The 19,897-nt window shown below is 41.3% G+C and overlaps 2 protein-coding genes across 3 annotated transcripts in view; one reads left to right on the top strand and one right to left on the bottom strand.

The window, feature by feature from the left end:
• The window catches only part of ubr1 (ubiquitin protein ligase E3 component n-recognin 1), a 24,221-nt gene extending 10,601 nt beyond the window's left edge, over positions 1–13,620 (bottom strand). Inside the window, exons 1-27 of the mRNA XM_050062560.1 lie at positions 13,390–13,620; positions 10,284–10,543; positions 8,278–8,356; positions 7,886–7,996; positions 5,920–6,047; positions 5,691–5,829; positions 5,496–5,558; positions 4,808–4,931; positions 4,569–4,676; positions 4,385–4,473; positions 4,197–4,295; positions 3,916–4,073; positions 3,733–3,832; positions 3,469–3,597; positions 3,152–3,332; positions 3,019–3,071; positions 2,791–2,901; positions 2,612–2,677; positions 1,897–1,998; positions 1,744–1,807; positions 1,528–1,652; positions 1,374–1,426; positions 1,180–1,282; positions 1,039–1,087; positions 778–932; positions 573–672; positions 368–471 (exon numbers count right to left, since the gene is read on the bottom strand). Coding sequence (XP_049918517.1) covers positions 368–471; positions 573–672; positions 778–932; positions 1,039–1,087; positions 1,180–1,282; positions 1,374–1,426; positions 1,528–1,652; positions 1,744–1,807; positions 1,897–1,998; positions 2,612–2,677; positions 2,791–2,901; positions 3,019–3,071; positions 3,152–3,332; positions 3,469–3,597; positions 3,733–3,832; positions 3,916–4,073; positions 4,197–4,295; positions 4,385–4,473; positions 4,569–4,676; positions 4,808–4,931; positions 5,496–5,558; positions 5,691–5,829; positions 5,920–6,047; positions 7,886–7,996; positions 8,278–8,356; positions 10,284–10,543; positions 13,390–13,434 — 2,898 coding nt within the window. The 5' untranslated portion in view covers positions 13,435–13,620. The remainder of the gene's footprint in view (positions 1–367; positions 472–572; positions 673–777; positions 933–1,038; positions 1,088–1,179; positions 1,283–1,373; positions 1,427–1,527; positions 1,653–1,743; positions 1,808–1,896; positions 1,999–2,611; positions 2,678–2,790; positions 2,902–3,018; positions 3,072–3,151; positions 3,333–3,468; positions 3,598–3,732; positions 3,833–3,915; positions 4,074–4,196; positions 4,296–4,384; positions 4,474–4,568; positions 4,677–4,807; positions 4,932–5,495; positions 5,559–5,690; positions 5,830–5,919; positions 6,048–7,885; positions 7,997–8,277; positions 8,357–10,283; positions 10,544–13,389) is intronic.
• atxn3 (ataxin 3) lies at positions 12,578–19,897 on the top strand. Of its 2 annotated transcripts, XM_050062567.1 has the most exons (12): positions 12,578–13,260; positions 13,886–14,054; positions 14,592–14,756; positions 14,854–14,898; positions 14,992–15,077; positions 15,182–15,248; positions 15,338–15,425; positions 15,506–15,635; positions 15,745–15,908; positions 16,163–16,319; positions 17,064–17,128; positions 17,247–19,897. In XM_050062567.1, exons 2-12 carry the CDS (start codon positions 14,010–14,012, stop codon positions 17,297–17,299), a joined length of 1,065 nt encoding a protein of 354 aa, XP_049918524.1. In that variant the 5' UTR covers positions 12,578–13,260; positions 13,886–14,009; the 3' UTR covers positions 17,300–19,897. The 2 variants fall into 2 exon arrangements, with proteins under 2 accessions (XP_049918524.1, XP_049918525.1); XM_050062568.1 differs by lacking the exon at positions 13,886–14,054 and having other exon boundaries at positions 12,580–13,260.

Here is a 19,897-nt window from a genome sequence, read left to right as displayed (position 1 = left end):
GGTGTTTAGCCTAACAAAAAACTGATTGTTCTGCTGCTTGCCAAACACAAAGAGAGGCACGCACGTGTATTAACAGGGCAATACAGCAGCAATCTAACAACAAGATAAATCACATCTATTCACAGAAGGAAGTTGATTCAATTATAAAAACACTAACTCATTTAATGTGACTAAACACTTTATTCAAATGAAGGATTTTGTTTGTTTGATTTTTAGGGTTACAATGTCATAAAATGTTATGACAGACATTTGAATCTTCAATCCAAAACCTCAATAGAAGCATTGAATGTAAAAAAAGACATTCAGTACAGCCCTACTATTATGTGATTCAAATGCATAATGTAAATCGGCTAATTGAGCAGCCTACCTGTAGAACCCATTTGACCATGTCTTTCTGGGCTTCGAGGGAAGGAACAGCCTTAATCTTGGATAACAAGAGGAACACTGACTTGCCATGTTCGGAACCTATTCCTAGAAGAACAGAAGAGACATATATGTCACAAAATTAACCAGTTTGCAGCTTTGAGAAGTATGAGTGATAAAATCACACAAAACAATTAGCTGTCACTCACTGCGGGCCTTGAGGCTGAAATCAAAGGTCACTTCCTCCACACTGCTATCCTCAAGCTGTGTTTTCTCTTCAAGCAATGCCTGACCTATCAAGTGCAGGGCCTGTGTGGTAAGCGCATGCATATTATTACTCCAAATGATTTGAGTGATAAAGGGCAAAGGCAAAGCAAGGCAGACCCTGTAAAAGAAAAAACAGATAGTGCGTACCCTCTGGATCATGGCTTCTGTCCAATGAGTCGAGCGGTCCTCTGCAGCTCTCTGCAGGACACGTCTCAGGACGTGGATGATAATGTCACAGCAGAGCAGACGCACTATGCTGGAGAAATTTGGGCAGAAGGGTGGAGGTATTGGAGGACGCAGAGCTGCAAATGAACACACAAGTTGATTTATTAGCATTAGCTTCTGAAGTACAGATTGTCACATCTTGGAGTCACACGGAGGCCTGTGCAGAGCAAAGACATTGGTCACCTTTATCGTTGCCCTCCTGAGCCCTTCTCTTCTTCTGAGACTCTTCTGCCTGCAAACAGTAAAAGATGAGAATAAAAAGAGGAATATTTAACAAAAGTTGGGTCAATTTAATGTAAAACTGGCATATAGACTTTGCATTACCTTGCTATGCTGTGATCTTGAATAATGGTAGAAGAAAGGGTTGAATTCTACCAGACGCTCTTTTTTTACACCATACAATCCATGCCCTGAAACTCCTGGTTTTCTAAAAACAAAGGCACAGCAGACAGATTAAACCCACTCTGAAATGACAAGTGAAATAAATCATGAACTCTTTCACAGTTCTTTAATCTTACTTGAAGGTGGCAACTTTGGCAATTACAGTCTCCAGGCCTGTTTCGTGGCTCTCCTAGAAAAAAAAGGAAACATTTCAAACTTGTTTTTAAACCACTGTTCCCTCATTAAATTCAAGACATTAACTCTATAATTTAAACAACACGTGCAGCTTACATTCTCCGGCAAACCCTTGACGAGGCTACTATGAGCCATGGGCTCGATGCACAGCAGGTGGATAACCTCCCTCATTGTCACATCCTCTTTGGTCACCTGACTGATACCGGGGACATAGCGCTCACCTGCAAACACACCAGTGGTCAGACACTATAGGACAGCTCATATCCAAACAACAAACTTCCCAAGTTTACTCAGTAATATGTCACACTGTACCAGTGATGACGATGAGGAGGTAGAGCATCTCTTCTGTCAAGCGGTTCCACTGTATCAGTTCGTCCTGCAAATTATGTCGCATTTCATCACTGAGCAGAGCATTTGGTGGCATGACAACTTTTTTCCTGAACGATTGTTGGAGGTGTCACTTACCTGGTCTTTGCTTGAACAACTGCCATTAAAGTACTCAAAGAGCTCAAATCTCAACAAGATTAGCATGAGGAAGTGGTTGGGATCCATTTTAGAAGCAGCTATCTGTAAACAGTTTGTGGGTAGGGTCACACATTACCACATTGTGTATACAGCAAGAGCGTGAGAAAAATTCTGAAGACATTCTCAATGACTACGTTAACATGCACAGTAATATTACAGCATTTTTTAAAATATGCCAGTATTCCAAATTTGATACAGGTCGTGTAAAGAGCATATTCCATTTTGATATTACAAATTAGGTGTGGTGCATTTTCCAGTGAAGACATGTGGGATATGCAGGTATCTTTCTGGTTTTAGGAGCATTCTGTGGACATGTATACAGTGCATTCAGAATATGCGTCTCAACTTGGGTAAATACTGCGGTTACACGCCTCATTCCTGTTTATGGTCAAACCAACTAGCCAACAGTGTGCAAAGCCGGGGAAGAGATGCATGCCCACAAGAAAACAGCTCCAGCCATTTCACTTGATAACAGCATGTTAGGGCACGTTAAACGGAGTACGCATGGCTGCATGTAAACGGGAATATTACTGGATTATTAATTGTTATTAGCTTTGCAAACAGCTTAGCAAGAATAATGTCTTTTTTTTGGAATAAGGGCAAAACTGGAATATTTTGTGCATGTTAACATAATCACTGTCTGATTTCCACAAACCTGAAGCATGAGAATGTCCTTATCGTACATCTCGTCCCTGCATTTTACATCCTGATAGTAGTAGACCTGATCATGTGAAACAAAAATTAATTTACTTGTTATTTATTCCTTGAAGACATAATAACAGAGAGCACACTGAGTTAAAGCAATGCCTTAAGCAGCCAAAGAATGTAGCATACCTGGCTGACCAATGAGAGCCCGTTTCTCCGCCACATTTCAGCAGAGACCTGAGCAGCCAACACCACACAGCGCAGAGGATGCTCTGCCAGCTGAGTGTGGTCGAAGCTCTCCTGCAACAAATGGAAAGAAACCATAACTCTCTGATGCCAGCAGTGGAAGTTTAGACTGTTCATTCACTGAAAATAACACAGCACACACACTGTATGTTGTTATTTTCTGTAACTTACAGGATTATCCAGACGTTCAATGGCCCCTGCTCTGCACAGAAGTACATACAAACCTAGAAACCACAATGTAGAACACACTAAGTTCACAGTAATAGAAAATAAATCACAGTGTCCCAAGTATTAGTTCTCCTACCAGCCAGTAGCCTGGAGATGGGCAGATGTATGCTGACAGGTTCCTGAGACACTTTGTACGGACGAACATGGAGGATGTGCTTGCACATGTAGTAGTCAGTGGGCTCCCTGTTGAAGGGCTGGTTACTGCACTGCATCAGGACTTTGTGGCACTCTTTCAATGCAAGCAGCAAGATCTCGTCCTGGAGGGGTCAAACGAGCAAAGATTAAACACAGCAATTCACTCCTACTCTTCTTTATTGCTGCCTGTTCTCAGTGAACAGACAGTAAGAGAGGTTATTCTTCCTCTATTTCTGGGACAACTGCATGACAACTCACATCAGAGGAACACCAGTCCTGAAACATAGCCAGAATGTGGCGAAGCTGGATCTGCAGAGAAAAGCCAGCCTCCCACTCTGGCTCTACCGCAATGTGTTGCCCAAACTGGCGCTTCACCTCCTCCATACCCTAATAAGGCAATGAAAAAAGACCAGGACTTATTAAATAAAATTAAATTGGGTGTGTCAAGTTAATGTAACCTGATGTAATAGCCCTGCTCTTACACACCATCAAAGGGTGGCTCAAGGTTGAGATAATTATTACCTGCATGCATTGGAGAAGCCCTAGAAAGACTTTAAATCCCTCCATGAACTCTCTCCGCAGCTCTTCGGTCCATATTGAGGGTTTACTGATCAGAATATACCTGAGACAGAAGTTACACTTTAGATAAAGACCACAAAATGTTAGGAACGGAGAGTTTTTTAAAGCTGTTGCTCATTTAATTACCTGAGGTCGTGGAAGATGACCTGGATGCGTGCAAACTTGTCAGAGTTGTAGCCGTGGAAGCAGAAGCGATTGTTGTCGTCCAGGTGTTCACGCAGTAATTCCATGACTGTGCCAACTATCACTTTTATGACATTGCCCTCTTCGATAAGCTGTCTGGCCTAGAACACGAACAGGAATGGAAGAAGAAGAAGAACAAGAAGTCCAAATATTAAAGATGTATATCATTTACCCTTCTATGACACAGTATCTACGTTAATGCCCTAACAACAAACAACACTTACCAACGTGGGTACAGTGAATATCTGAACAGACAGAGCAGTGATGGATATACTCCTCTCATGGTCATCAACTATGAAGTCCTTTTGCAGCTGCTTATAGTGCTTAAAAGACAAAGATGTGGTGATGTGATAATTGAAGCAACTGGGGGAAAAAACTACAAAAACATGTAAAATATTGTCTCCTTTCTTACCTTTGTAAACTCAATTGCAAAAAGCCTCTTGAACTCCGTCTCCATGAGCATGCTACAGAAAATCAGTTCATGTACTATCTTGCGAGCTCCTTCAGGAAATAAGAAAAAAACCCTTCATGTTAGTGTCATATAGAATCGAGTTGAGATTAAGCTTGTAGTGAAAATCAAGCTCAGATCTACTTGCCTTTGTACATCGTGCCATCGTGCAGCATGAGTCTGCTGATGAGGCAAGGCCTGTCGCTGTCTGCGTTGGGCTCTAGTACCACCTGACAGAAAGCCTGCCTGAAGCCCACTGCACAAGACACACAGAAGTTCCCAGTCAGATGACATGTGCGGACAACTGAGGACGTCAAAGGTGCGCAACCAATAAATAAATCTGTTAAGTTTGTGTGGTGCAAGTACGGCGACTGTGACGACAGCAACCTGAGTAACCGATGATCTTTTGAAACCAGGTTCCGAGACGTAGAACAAAAGTTTGATGAGCCATTACTGATGCGTGAAGGATCTCCACCCGCAGTGGCATCTGGGAAATATGGTCGGAGTTGGACTGCAACACAACAATGAAAGAGTTGAAGCTCACTTAGGTAAAATTTCCAGGACATGGCTCCACTGAACTCAACCTGCTCTTTTTTCATTAGTAAAAGTTGTGGATAGTAACTGGTAGTTTTTTTTGTACCACCTTCATTGAGGTTCCAAGCTAGTTGACATGGGGCATCCTGCACAAACTCATCTTTTAAATAGCCAAGCTACCATCAATGGCAACCACATGTCTACTTACTTATTTGACCCAGATTTGAAAAAAATAGAAGCCTGCAAACTACACCATACTAAGTAACCACATTCCTGTTTGGATGCCAATTAAAGGATCCAGCAAGTGTCACGTTGAAGATGAAGTCATGGCAGTTTCACACAGCGTTGCTTTGGCAATGAGCTGAGACTCCCGCCTACACTGAGGGTGTACTATTTACAGTGGAAAACAAAATTGAGAAAAGGACCTGATACCAAAAGTGAGTTGCGTTGAGCAGAGCCGAATCATGCACGGGAAATGTGGCATTAGAAACTGCAACAAGACTAAGACTAAACTGGTGCAGAGTCAGTGGCTGGTGTTTACCCTGATGAGATCCTTTGCTTGCTGGCAGGAACGAAGGGTTCCTCTCTTTACTGCCCGCCGACCCTGTGCAACAGTTAACAATAATTGCAGTATGTCATAATCTGCAGATTATGGAAGCTGACTCATATCAGCTTCCCACTGACATGGCATTATTGTAAAGGAACAGTCATATGCAAATCAAACCAAATAAAGTACCTCCTTGTCAATAAGTGCTGTGTGTGTCTGTGCTTCGGCCTGATCGCAGTTAACGGAACGCTGCAGGGTGTAGATGACGTGGTCGTAGGAGTGGTGCTCATCATTGTACAGTACACAGTAGTATGCATTGTCTTTTGTCCTGAATGGATGGAGAAATACACTGTCAAAGTTAAGTTGAGTGCTTTGCATATGGATTAGTGCATTTGCATGTGATGAGACAAGGCCGTACTGGGGCTGGAGTTCAGCTGACAGTTCAAAGTTCTCCTCCCACACCAAGAAATCTGTGAAGTAGTGCAGCAAGATCCGGAACAGCTTCTCGGCGCGTGCGTATAGCTCGGGCTCCAACACACACTCATCCTGCAGAAAATGAGACACGGGATTACACAGGACTCACATTTTTGAGCATAACACTTAGAGTCCCAGGAGGTCTCTTGCTCCAAAATTACCTTACCAGAAACATTGTCTTTAGCTTCAGAGTAGGTATGTTCCCAACAACTAATATGCCTGATGTTTACACAGAAGTTAAAACTCTGACTAGTCAACTAGATTTAAAGTAAGAAAACACTCAAAACACAATATTTTAAGTGAAGCTGAAATATGTGGCACTACATACGGTGCATTATGAACACTGTACATCACCCTAAAAAACACGGCAACTTCTCATTTACAAGATGTCATCTTTGTCCTACTTTCTAGAGGCTTTCGAGGCAGGGTGAACAGACCGATGTGTTTTTGTTGTTTCAATTTTGTTTTTAATCTGGCATTATTAACATTAGTAGCTACACAGATCCTTGTTTTTTATAAAGCAAAATGTGAAAGACATGATATTTCAGAGCAAAGTAAGCTTAACCCACAAGTATTTCTGGTGCTGTATATATATGGTAGCAACATTTAATCGGCCAGTCAACAACATCATTTCTAAAAGCATTTCTTTTGTGACGACTAACTATCATTTGCTGGTAATGTCAAGTTCAATTTCATCTTCAAGTTCTTATTCTTATCATGTGCACAACAATTACAGTGCAGCAGTCATTAGTAATGAAACTCTCAGGCCTCAGGCACCCTCTACTAATGCTTCATATCCATAAAACAAGAAAATCGCTCAGGAAAAAGCTAAATCTAAACCTGGATTGATTTATTAAATATGTTGCTACAAGGAAAGGTTATAAAAGATACACACATGTATTCAACTAAAGCTAGTCTGATATGGAAAAACCTGTAATAACCGTCAGTAATTCCCCACTTCCTGTGTCACAAGCAGTGACTCTACAATATGACAAGCAACCAAGTCTAACAACAAGTCTAAATATTTTGCTTAATAAGAGCTACACAGGCAGCTGGTCCTCTGGAGTTAATATCAAATCCCCTGAGAGCAAACATTTCACATAGCAGCCAAGTATTTCATACAAATGTCTGACATTTAACACAAAAGCAAACATACAGCGTCTCTGTATTTACACCAGCCTCTACGTCACACCACTGTGTGAGAACAAGCACTGGAATCTACGACAATCCAAACAAAAAGAGGTCTGAAACAGCACGATGGGTCTCCATGTTCAGTGCGGAGACGTGTTCATGGTCATGTGATGTGTCACTGCGTGTTAAGCACAGGTTCAGGTCTGGCATAGAAAACACAAAGCAGCCTGCCAGACCTGTGCCAGTGATGTCTCTGCTAATAGGAGCACCTGCTGTTTACGGAAACAGGCGCACAGCCGTCGAGCTGTACGTCTGCTCAAAGCCTCTAAACAGGATCTTATCAGAGGAAAGCCAAAACACCGTGATCAGCAAAGAAAGGCCTGACAAACAAACAACTGCTGAACAGTGCAATCATGAAAATGCGTCCTAGCAGCACTTTGGTACAAGCACCTGCAAACTGAATACATCTCTGTACACTCCAGCAGGATTTAGGCAATTGTTGAAAGGCTGCTCTTAACCAGTCTCACTGCCGACAACTGCTTTCCACCAGCTTTTCAGCACTCATTCACCCTCCCAATCTCTTAACCTAGTTATAAATTTTCTCTGTCGGTGCAGGTCAACAAAGTGCCTTTCTCTCTCGTTTCCGGAGCCAAGTCCGCAGCCAAGAGAGCAGCATCCAGGACTAAGATGGGAAAATAAGCATTCTGGGGTTCACTGACACAGAATGGGACAAGTACACCCCTCCCACGTCCCTCTTTCCGCTCCATTATATAACTCACCGTTACCATGGCTGTGGCTGCCCCTGGGTCGTGTTTGGAGCAACAGGGGCCAATCTTCCAGGCTTCTACGTCCCCACAATCACAGAAGCCCCCGCCTGATGACGCGTGCATCTGGGGAAAAAAGGGACAGTATATCACTAAGGGAGAGTAATGGCTACACGCAACAGCAATTAAGTTGTTCAGCTGTTTTAGCTGTGGGAATACATTATTATGCAACAGCAGGGTTCCAACATGAGAGGTCAAATTTAAGTCAAGGAATATGTTGTGTTTTTTTGTAAAGTTTAGGGGGGAAACAGTGGGGTTATCAAATTGACATTATAGCACACTGTGCACAAGAGTGAACCACAGAGAGTGGTGACTGACAGGAATTAGACATTTATAAGGACACCAACCTTGTAACGATGGCTTTTGTGCACGCTATCCTGGAAACAGTCCATGCACAGGACACAAGTGGGATCAATCGCACAATCCCTGCAATAGGTTGAAGAGGATTTGTTAATACATGAAGCAAATGACAAGACAAGTGTGGTATTTGAGGCTGAAGACATGCCACTGTAGTTACTGTACAAACTGAACTGGATGACAGCTTCTCCTGCATTAGTATGACTCACAGGGATGTAGACTGTGTGTGTAAGCTTTTTTCAGAAGGAATTCTCCTCCTTTCTGCTATCAGTGTGTCACCAGTTTTAAAATCCTTCTTGCTACGGGGGATATCTTTCCTCTTTCGCGCCAATGACATTGACCTGACAAATGTACCGATATGTTCCCTTTCACATGAGCGTCTGTGATATTGCTTTAATAATGTTCTGCAGGAGCCATATACATCTGCGGTTTTAACATCATCATCTCTAGGTCACTGATCACATCTTGTTTGTCTTTTCTTGTCAGTAAAAATTGCATCACATAGCCCGTATGCGTTCTTTAATGTTTTACGTGGTCTTCTCTTGTGAAAGGTTTTAGTCAGTTTCATGCCAGGGCTCACCTGCACACATGCAACTGTTACAAGTTCAATCCTGACAGTATTGTGCAAGGGTAACGTTGCTGTGTCGCTCTCAGGCTTAGTGCCGCCTAAGATGACTGTGACTCATTTAAAGAAATACAAAACAACCCAGAGCGATCTTTCTCCAGAGCTGGCACAGTGCTAAAACAAAGTGTGAAGAATGTTCTGGCTATGCGAGACTAGTCCTGCATTAACAGAACTTCATTACCAGTGCTTTAGCATCTACAGTGTAAACGTGATGAGCACAGGAACTTTGGTTGTATTGATAATGATTCACTGTCATTGGCTGAATTTCACTCTGATTAGAGTGTCACGGGATTTGTTTCAGACAATAGCACACACACTTTCGTCTCATATGTTACATGCACTTGTTTTCAATAAGACACTGGAGTTTCTTTACGGTAACATGCACACGTACATTACAAACTGAGACCCATTATTTGTATTCCTTGGGTTATTTTTAAGTTACTCATCATTATGTTAAAATGACCAGCTGCTGGCAAGTTATTCAGCATTATCTGCTCATCATCATACCTAATTATGCAAGGATGTGGCAGTAATTTGTTAAATACAACTCATGTTGACATAAACTTACATGGCACATTTAGTGGTGACAGACAAGCAGATGTACACATCTATGTGAGTGTTACCGTATTTTTTAACATCATTCAGATTCCACTCACGGACTGCCACATACTGAAACCTGAGAGTCTTCTCATTAACTATTCATTTTTAACACTTAGCCTGAATACTGTGGGGTTGTTGTGTGTTTAGACCACTGCAGAACTAAAGTTTACTGAGGCCAAACTATTTCTTCTGCACTGCTCAGAAAACTCAAGGGAACACTTAAATCACACATCGGATTTCAATGAATGAATTATTCAAGGTGAAAATCTTTGCTGATGTACGCTGTATAATTTGTTGAGAACGAAATGACAAACAAACGGTCAGTGGAAACCAAAATAATCAGTCCACTGAGGGCTGGATTCAAAGTCACGACAGAAATCAAACAAAAAATTGAAATCAGGGGCTGATATAAAAATGGACAGATTGATATCTCTGAAAAAGAGCTGACTTGGTGTTATACTATGACAATTAAGTGTTCCCTTAATTTTTTTAAGAAGTGTAGTAGTACTTAGTGGTGACAAATAGCCTCCATGTACGTATATTGCTGCCTTTGACCTCTGCGGCTCTGCACCTCATCCAGTAATCCCAGATCCTACTGGTGCTGCAAATACTTTGATACCTTAATATAATGCCTGTCAGCAACAACATGAATCATCCAGTGCTTAAATTTAGTACAAGAGCAAGTAAATACCTTGCAATTAATCATAACATAAGTGTTATTGTTGCTGTTATAATTTATTTACTACAGAAGATCAGTGGCATTAGTCCGACCTGCAGGAGTAGACGGTTTCTCCCTCTTTGAAGACACGTCCACAGAGCTGGGAGGAGCTGCTGCCCTGCTTGAGCTTCTCCAGACCCTCCTGAGGATCCTCTCCAAAGAGGAAGCACTCCAGAGGGTGGAGGAGTCGGCTCTGCACGAGCTCCTCTTCTTCCTGAGGGCTGAACTCCTTCTTCAGGCAGAAGATCTGGGGCACCTGCTCCTTCAGGTAGCGGAACAGCTCCGCCCTGCTGTCTGCAGCCTCCAGCCATTCCTGCAAGGCAACGGAGAAGTGAATGACGCACATGTGTCTCCACCTCGTGACTCATAACCACATTTATATGCCACCAGTTTCATAGTGAGGAACTTTAGCAATGCATCGTGTTTACTAACTTCAAATCTTGGTTTAAGGGCATTTTATTAAAATTATGAAGATGTGAACTTCTTAAGCAGAAATATGTGATTCTGTATTGACTGCTGATGCTACCACTACACAGAGCTTTCACATTGCTTTGCCTTTAGAAATCTTAAGTAGGTACATGTGCACCACAACGAGCCTGGCATCAAAGTGAAAAAGCTCAAGTAAGAAATAGTAAAAACGACCAATCTATGTTGTAACATGAGTAACTCATTACTAGTAAGAAATGAGTCACACTGCTTCCTTCTGATGTCTGCTGGACTACTCAATCTTATTTCACTTTGCCACTTCCTGTGCTGGCTGGCAGCTCCATGAAAAGCACCAGGTACACACAGATAAACTTTTACTGTTTGAACTGCACTTATATGAGTACTGTAGACCACAAGTCAAAGAGTGATACTTTGGTCACCATTCATAAAATATCCAATGAGTGACTGGAAAGTAATTCAGGCCTAAATTATGATGTGTGAATGATACATGGACTGACTGAGAGAGGATGGTGTGAAATGGGTAGTTTTACATGATATAAACATCCCAGTACTCACACGATACCCGATCCGAGGATCAGATCGGGTATTGGCACCGATCACGTTATTTTTACAAAATCGGAATCGGTAAAAAAGATCGGAGGAATCAAAACAACAAAAATGGCCAGGTTTTCCATCTATATTGTTCACTGCCCCCTCCGCTTCCAATGTATAAAGTGTGGCGATCCTGTACTATATTTTATAAATATATATTTATTATAAGACAGCGGATGGCTTGCTCACCTCCAGACACTGAGGTAGGCCTACCTCCAGACACACCCACCGGTGCTATCGCCAGTGGGATGGCTCGATCACCTGAGCCCAGGTAGACTGGCCCCTATATTATGCCACTCTTGGCAGTATGACGAGAGTCGCCGGAGAGTGAGAAATGAGCGAGAAGTCCTCTGCGTATTCGGCCTACCACGGCATTTTACACCACTCAAAATCTGCGAAATAGCTGCGCTTTCCTCTGGAATATCATCCATCCGGCCACCGGCCTCACCTCAGAGATTAAGAAGATTGATCTTTATTGTCTCTCAAGAGAAATTCATCTTGGGCATATGAAAAAAAGTACCGGCGTCTCACATCAACATGCAGATTACAGTCATACAATAAATAAATAGATTCCGCCACGGATATCAAGGGATGCTACGGAGCCTCCACGCCCGAAACAACGCCGGAGCGTTACGGCATTCACCCACAGTCCCTTGAGTTGGCAAAAGCCGGGGGTTAATTTCCGTTTCATTATTCCTTATTTGGAACCTTCAGGCCGGGTTGATTTATTGTTTTGAAACTGAACTGAGTCAGAGCAAGCAAACAGTGGATTTTCTTTACCTCCTTGTTTGTGGGAAAACCTGGGGTGGGGTTTTCTTTTGTTTAGCGAACTGTGTGGATCGAACTGAATTGAACTGTGATATGTTATTTGGAAATCCCGGAGTGGAGTTTTTCGTTTGAACTGGATTGAACTGACTGAACGGGAAGAAACATTTCTTTTCTTTGGTGAAAAAAATATATACTTTCTTGAAACTGATTACAGTTGTATTTGTATTTTTGTATAGTATAGTATAATTCTTTTGTTCTACAGAAACCAGTTAAACAATTTAATTTTGGTGTTAAGGGACCTGTTTTATGGGTTTTATGGTTTCTTTGTGGGGTTTGACTGAGTAAAAGAAAAATATTTGTTTCATATGTCAGACCGCTACAAAAGATATAGGCCTATTTTGTTTGTTGAAGACAAGAAGAAGATGTTGAATTTGTTTACATTTTGTGCTGCTGAACCACCAATAAGGATTTGGGTTACTATTTAAATAAAAAACAAACCTTATGGGACAACTTGGATGCATTCTTTTTTTTCTTTCTTACTGCTTTGCAAAGTATCGGATCGGACTCGGTTTCAAAATTAAGGACTTGTATGGGATCGGATGCAAAAAACATCCCTAAATTAGCTAACATCAGGTTGAAACAGCTGGATTAAAATAATAATGGTGTGTATATTTACCAGCATCCATACTGGCAGTTAATCGCTGTATTTGCATACTGCACATTGTGCATTAGATAACAAATCATTTTCATATTTTATAGTGCTGGCTCTGCAGCTACAGCAATGTCTGTCATTTCTGTTTTGTTTGTTGGACTCCATCGAGTCAATTTATGTCACAATGCAAATATCTAATGTGATAACATTATATCCAAACAGGCCTGTGTGGACAATAGTTTATGACTGACAAAACGTTTCAAGAGCTTCAGGTCTGAAAACAGTCCAGACAATGGTGCTCTAAATGTATTAACTCATGGTAAAGTCGTGCTAGAAGCGCTACGGACAAAGCGCTCACTAAAATACAGCAGGGTTGAGATTAAACCAAAGATGGACATTTAAACACTGCAGACAACCCTGACACATTTCCCCCTACTGTGACATATACTTTGCCAAGTACTGCCTCCAAAACCATACACATACACTCACTGTTACTGCGCGGTAAATACTGCAGGGACATTTTAACCATTTACCACTAGGTAGCTAGCATAGCAGCTAACCATGCTAACCTGGTAAGTAGATGCCCTTTAACGGCACCGTCGAGCTGTTGTTTACATAGGAACTGACGCATTATGCTTTATCGTCTAGTCCTGGACTATAAGTAACCACTGACAGCTATATGAATTGTTTTATAATCGTACCTGGCTGAGCTCCAGTCCGTCTAAGGATTTCTCTCCCTCCGCCATGTTCCATTTGCCGTAAAGGAAGAGGTGTCGCTAGGAGACTGTTCCATTAGTAATCGATACCTTTTGCGACGTTATTGATCCATAATTAGAGTGGTCAGAAATATTCGCATCTAGTTAAGCCTTATTTTATAGATCAAATTACGGAACGCGTTTACACAAGCACCCATTTTCTGTTAGTGATGTGTCTGGTAAAAACATTGTGTAAACAAAAAAATAGACTCGCCCTCGAGAGGCAGTCCATCAGATCCTCATTCGTTTTTTGGACGATTATTAGGTTACGCTTTAAGTCCATCTAAAATATGTAAAAAATATTTTGTCACATGTTTTATATTACAGACAGCAATATAACCAACAAATGGGTGTGTTAATGAAAAATAGCGTTAGTTTCATTGCTGTGTGTGTGTGGCACACAGGCAGTTATTTCATTAATCTCGCTGGTTTAAATTAACAGATTCGTCAATGGAGATTTGAATGGAGATGGTGCAGTGTAGGGGCCACGCCACCAGAGGGCGCTGGTCGCGATCGTCCCTCCTTTCCGTGCTGATGAATGCAGCGGGGCTAGAGGTCAGAGTTGAATGTTTGACAGAAAGCTGAACATGGATTCCATATTTCATGAGAAAGTAAGTTTAAACGTTTACCAAAATACAGTAAGCCCTAAGTAATTGGTCGTGTTTATTCGGAAAACCTCGGACCTTCTCGCGGTGGTTTGTTTACCGGCGCTATCTGGCCGGTGTCGAGAGATTTGTGGTGGTGTTTGGCAGTATTGTTGTCCAGGCAGCTAAGATGCTAATTGTACCTGCTAGTCAGAGATTATGAAAAGTTTCTTTTCAGGTAGGAATAACAACGCAGAAAGCTTCCTAACAACCGAAAACATATTATTTTTGCTTGCAACTTTCAGAACTAGCGTAGCATAGCTATATGATCATATAAAGGAGTATTAAGAGTAGTTGTGTTTGTTGTTTACGTAAGCTAGCAGTATGTAGCTCTACTGGTGTATGACTGATACCGTGTATGACTGTACAATTTTAGTGTCAACCTCAGCCAATTTCATGTTCATAAAGCTAACTAAGTTGTAAAGAAAACTATTTCATCGTGCTGCCATGTTAGAAGTGTAATTTGCACCGGTGTGGTATCAATAACTAATCCTTTACTTGCAGCAAGAGGGCTCTCTCTGCGCCCAACATTGTCTCAACAACCTCCTGCAGGGTGAGTATTTCACTCCTGTGGATCTGTCCTCCATTGCTCAGCAGCTCGATGAAGAGGAGAGGATGAGGATGGCCGAGGGGGGTATGGCCAGTGAGGAGTATAGGACCTTCTTACAGGTGAGGAGACATAAAAGTGAAAGCTAGTGCAGCAACTTAATTAAACTTACTCTTCATAAAGTGTTTCTAACTTTATGTTGTGTGAAAATGTTTCTAGCAACCATCTGGGAACATGGATGACAGCGGGTTCTTTTCAATACAAGTAAGAGATTCACTTTTTATTGTTATTTAATAACAGTATAACCATCATAAGTAAGTAATGTTAATTCTCTTGTCTGTCGTCTAATTCCTAAAGGTAATTAGCAATGCACTGAGAGTGTGGTGCTTGGAGCTAATCCTCTTCAACAGCCGGGAGTACCAGAGCCTGATGATTAATCCAATGTAAAGTTTTTAAGACTGTATTTTTTCAGGACTTAATCTGTGATCACATTACTTCATTACAGTTTAAGTTGATGGTGACAGCTATCCCTAATTTCATGTTTCAGAAATGAGAAAGCCTTCATTTGCAACTACAAGGAGCACTGGTTTACTATACGCAAACTTGGACAACAGGTATGAGGCACTTGTCTTCATAAACAATAATAATGCAGTTTGATTTACTAAAAAAACACACTGTTTGTTTTGTTTTGTTTTTATTTCAGTGGTTTAACCTGAATTCACTGTTGACTGGACCAGAGTTGATATCAGACACCTATCTAGCCCTTTTCCTTGCACAGTTACAACAAGAAGGTATTGTGAACGTTACTGTTATTTATTCAATGTCTAGTTGTTGCAATGCAGACACGATTCTAAAAGTTGAATTTGTGCAGGTTATTCCATATTTGTGATCCGAGGCAACCTGCCTGAGTGTGAAGCAGAGCAGATTCTTGGGATCATGAGGGTGCAGCAGCAGCAGCGACCAAGGCTTATTGGAGAGGATGAATCTCAGACAAGTGCAGGGTATGTGCTGTATGTGCAGATAGTACAAATAATAGTTTATGTTTGAAGTTGCTTAAAGGAAGCTTTTTACTCACTTGTGGTAACCGATTCATTCTTCTACTGTGAGCAGCAGGTCAGCAGCTCTGAACCAGGCAGAGATGGCCTTTGGTGTGGAGGATGAGGTTGTGGATGAAGATGATGAGCTGAAGAGAGCTCTGGCCCTCAGCAGACAGGACATAGATGTGGAGGATGAAGAAGCTGATCTACGCAGGGCCATACAGCTTAGCATGCAAGGTAAAGGAAGTGTTTCCAAAGGTTTTAAAATATTTGGTTTCTTTGTCCGATTGGGCAGTTGATTTCATCAACTTACAGTTCTTTGTATACTGCAGTATAAATTAGGCTTTACTCATTGATCACCATATGAGTCAGTTAGTTTTGAGTCTCATTTTTAAAGTTGTGTTCCAGGTTCACCCTGACAACATTGTTTTGTTCTGTATTTTACAAATGCCAATACTGAAAATTTGGTCCTTGTTTTTCTAATACTACAGGAGCAGTGATGAGCAACAAGTCTTCAGAGTCTGAAATGGGAAATGTGAAATCAGGGAGCCAGGCAGGAGGGAGCACTGCAGGAGGACAAAAAGAAGGCCAGAATGAGGCGCTTACAGCCGAGGAACTGCGGAAGAGGAGACAAGCCTATTTTGATCGGTAGGTTTAACTCATGCCTGGTGACTATTGTACAGGGGGTCGACACAATATTGACAACACTTATTTGAATTCATTAGTCCTGCAGTAAGCACTGCTTTGTCAATTTTATTATTTGAAAGCGTGGTTTTTCATTTTGACAGAATGACTCATTGATTTCACTTTCAGATTTTGTAATGCTCTCTGTCTTGCACTCAAACAGCCCCTGCTTGGACTTGGATTGGCTCTGCTTCTGCTTCTGCTCAAACTGTATGATTGCACTCAGATATGTTGTTGCTTGCAGATTTTCAGCGCTCCAGCCTCAGCACATCTCCTTGCACTCAGGCTGCTTCTCTGAGCCTTTGAAACATCTGCTCTCAGATGTTTTTGTGCAATAACCCTGTTAGAATTCCCCAACCAATAGAATGCCAGGTGTAGCGTTGATCAATGAAATGATCCCTGCTTTGTTGCGGGCACATTTGTTTCACTTCTTAGAGCGCCTCATACAGGAGTGAATTAACCCGGTTAAAGAGTAACAGCCTGTAAGGGATGCTCTAAGAAGTAAAGGGAACGTGCCCACAACAAGGCAGGGATCATTTAATCTGTAAACACTACAAATAAGGTCCGTATTTTTGAAGCCGCAATGTTCGTTGTTGTATTTAATTTATGTTTATAGCCGACTGAAGTATTCATGATGTTGCGTCCACCCCCTATGAGTGTAAATGAATCTGTGGATTTTGTTACAAACTCTCTCTGCTGACTTCTTAGGCAGCAGCAACAAGCTCAGCCGAACATTCCTCAACAACCTGACACAAAATCAACAGGTGGCTTAGGTAAGTACATCTGATTTAAACATAAATCCAGTGCAGATTATATAATGAGTTTTATCAAAAAGCCTATCCAAGAAAAGATGTGATATATTACTAACCTAAGCCCTCTCCCATCCTCTAGGCTCAGTAAACACTGGCGCTGAAGAGGACCAACAACAAAAGCCCGGCCAGTGAAGATGTGCGAGGTTTGCCTATGTTGTTTACCAGCTGCCTGGATTGGCAACCCCACACAGGGGTAGCTTTGCTCCTTCCTCTAACCTTTTGCACATGCGAACATAAGGACCGTCAGAAGGCTGACACGTTTCCCCTGGTTAGTTCGCTGACAGGCTATAGAGAAGAGAACAACGACAAAGAAAAGGCAGCAGTTAGTCCAATCTAACTCAGTGAGACACTGACGCTGGGAAAAGGGTGACCACAGAACTCATGATGCAGTTAATCCAAGTTTGCAATTGCCTTTTTACCATGGCGCCTTCTATTTCTATTGTATACTGTTTTTTTTATTCTCATTTTTTTTTCTCTGGAAGAGATAGAAAGGAATCCTCAGCATACAAAAGGTGTGTTTACTTGTTTGGAGGTGAATACATGCAGAGATGGGTGTTCTGTGAAAGCCATAGGAGACCAATGTTAAGACTACAGATACAAGTTTAATAGATAATGACAGAGCCCAGTACCTTTACATTGAATTTGAATTTGTAGGACATAAGGTGGCTCTCACACTCGCCCCACCAGAACACCAGTGTAGTTTTGAAATAATTTCTTGTACTGAAATATCTTTTAGCCAGCAGCACTAACATGTGTAGGTCATTTATTCTCGACCTCATCGCTCATTTTTCTTGCAGACGTCTAGGAGTGAACTCCCAAAGTATTTAGACAACAGCATATTTGTGATGTTGTGGCTTTGTTATTACCTTTAAGTGTAGGCGTAATGAAATGTAAGATACACAGCTCACAAACAGTTAATTTAAGAGTGTTTTGTCCATTTTGGTTGGACTGAACAAAATCATTCTATAGAGCTATTTGCTGAAGCTAAGATGCTTTTGACTGATGCATATTTTTCATATCTTGTCCAGAGTAAGTTGACATGTAAAGGGGAACAAAGACACTATGAAACTGCAGCTGATAGATAAATACATAGTTCATTTTTCCAGTACAGTATGAGCACTTAATACCAAAAAAAATCTGATATGTCCAACCTGCCTACGTAGGATGTGACTTCATCTGTTGTTTCTCCTCATCAGTATTTGTCATGATCTATATAGGGAATTCAATATAAAGAAAACATTGTTAAAATGATGATTCTCCCTTTGACGTACCTTCACAAACAGTTTTACCCTCAAATTCTTTTTTTTAATCGCACAGATTTGACTTATCCTGTATTCCCATGATCCTGAGAGCGATGTTGTACACATTAGTTGTACAAATATTATTTAATTTGTACTGAGGTTTTCATGGTTCACAGCTATGGAAGCCGTTTGCTTATAGACAACCTATGGAATAAACAGTAAAACAGTGAGAATGAAGGGCAACATCTACTTAACCTCGTAATTTGTATGATTTAAAATCCAAAGACTGAAACAAAACATCAAAAAATGTGTCACCGTGCATTTACTTTGAAGAGTATGCTGTTGCTGGTTTTTGTTTGTTTAAATCTCTTTTTGAAATGTTTTCCCCCTACAACCCTCTGTTCAGTCCTGAAAACCAAAATCACGCTGCAACACACAATGTTGATGAATAGACCACATCACAGCATTAAAATCGTTAAGTTTGTTTATAGTTGTTATGTTTTCTGGAACCAATGACTGTTCAGCATGGATATATGTTGATGCCTCCTCAAAAGTGTTGGATGTCATGCAAAGCTTGACTTCTTGTGCTGGATGATTTCCAAGAAAATTCCTTTATTGTTTTCATTTCCTTTGGATCTGTTAGGCTTTTTTTCTATTTAAAATGCACTTGCAAAAGAGTATAAAATGTTGGTAGTTGGGTTTTTATCATTTGCATTATTTTCACTCACCACATTCTTACAATGAGTACTCTTTTTTCATGTTACCATAGAACATTCTTTATTTTAAAGCAACAGTGTGTAAGATTTAGGGGGATTAAGTGACATCTTGTTGAAGAGGTTTTTTACCAGGAGCTGAATTATCCACAGAGGTCTCCTCCTCCCCAAAACAAACAGACCCAGTAGACATTAAAAAAATCAGCATTTTTACGAGGCTCTTGTTGTGGAGGGGCTGCTATCTACGGTGCCTAACGCGAAAATGCAAATGGACCTATGTAGAGGCAGGGTTTGGTTGTCCATTCGGGGCTACCATAGAAACATGACGGTGCAACCTGGCAATCTTTGTAGATGAGGATCCCTTCCCTATGTAGATATAAATGGCTCATTCTAAGGTAGCAAAAACACAGCGATTCTTGTTTTCAGGTGATTACACACTAAAGATAACATACTTATGCCATTTCTGCCAATATATCCCCCTAAATCCTACACACCAGATCTGTATTACAGAGATTCCCAAACCTCTCCTGGAGCACCCTGTGTCCTGTATGTTTTAGACCTCACTGCTCCAACACAGCTGATTCAAATGATCAACTCGTTATGACCTCCCGAAGCTGCTCAACAGCAATCTGACCATTAAAATCAGGAATCAGTTGGAGCAGTGAGAGATTTTAGCTATTCAGAACAAGGGGTACTCAAGAAAAGGTTCTTGGGAACGACTGAGTTAATGTATTAGTTCTTGTTCCAGGATTAAAGTGACATTCACTCCTCCTGAA

The sequence above is a fragment of the Epinephelus moara genome, chromosome 14 (genome assembly GCF_006386435.1).
Source record: "Epinephelus moara isolate mb chromosome 14, YSFRI_EMoa_1.0, whole genome shotgun sequence".
Lineage (NCBI taxonomy): Eukaryota > Metazoa > Chordata > Actinopteri > Perciformes > Serranidae > Epinephelus > Epinephelus moara.
This window is presented reverse-complemented; position numbering and strand designations above follow the sequence as displayed.

Excerpts from the sequence above, each read along its gene's own strand:
- atxn3 (XM_050062567.1), top strand. The coding sequence starts at position 14,010 with ATGTTTGACAGAAAGCTGAACATGGATTCCATATTTCATGAGAAA. Across the intron at positions 15,078-15,181 it reads AGCCTGATGATTAATCCAAT|AAATGAGAAAGCCTTCATTT; the intron begins GTAAAGTTTTTA and ends TTCATGTTTCAG. Across the intron at positions 15,909-16,162 it reads CATACAGCTTAGCATGCAAG|GAGCAGTGATGAGCAACAAG; the intron begins GTAAAGGAAGTG and ends CTAATACTACAG.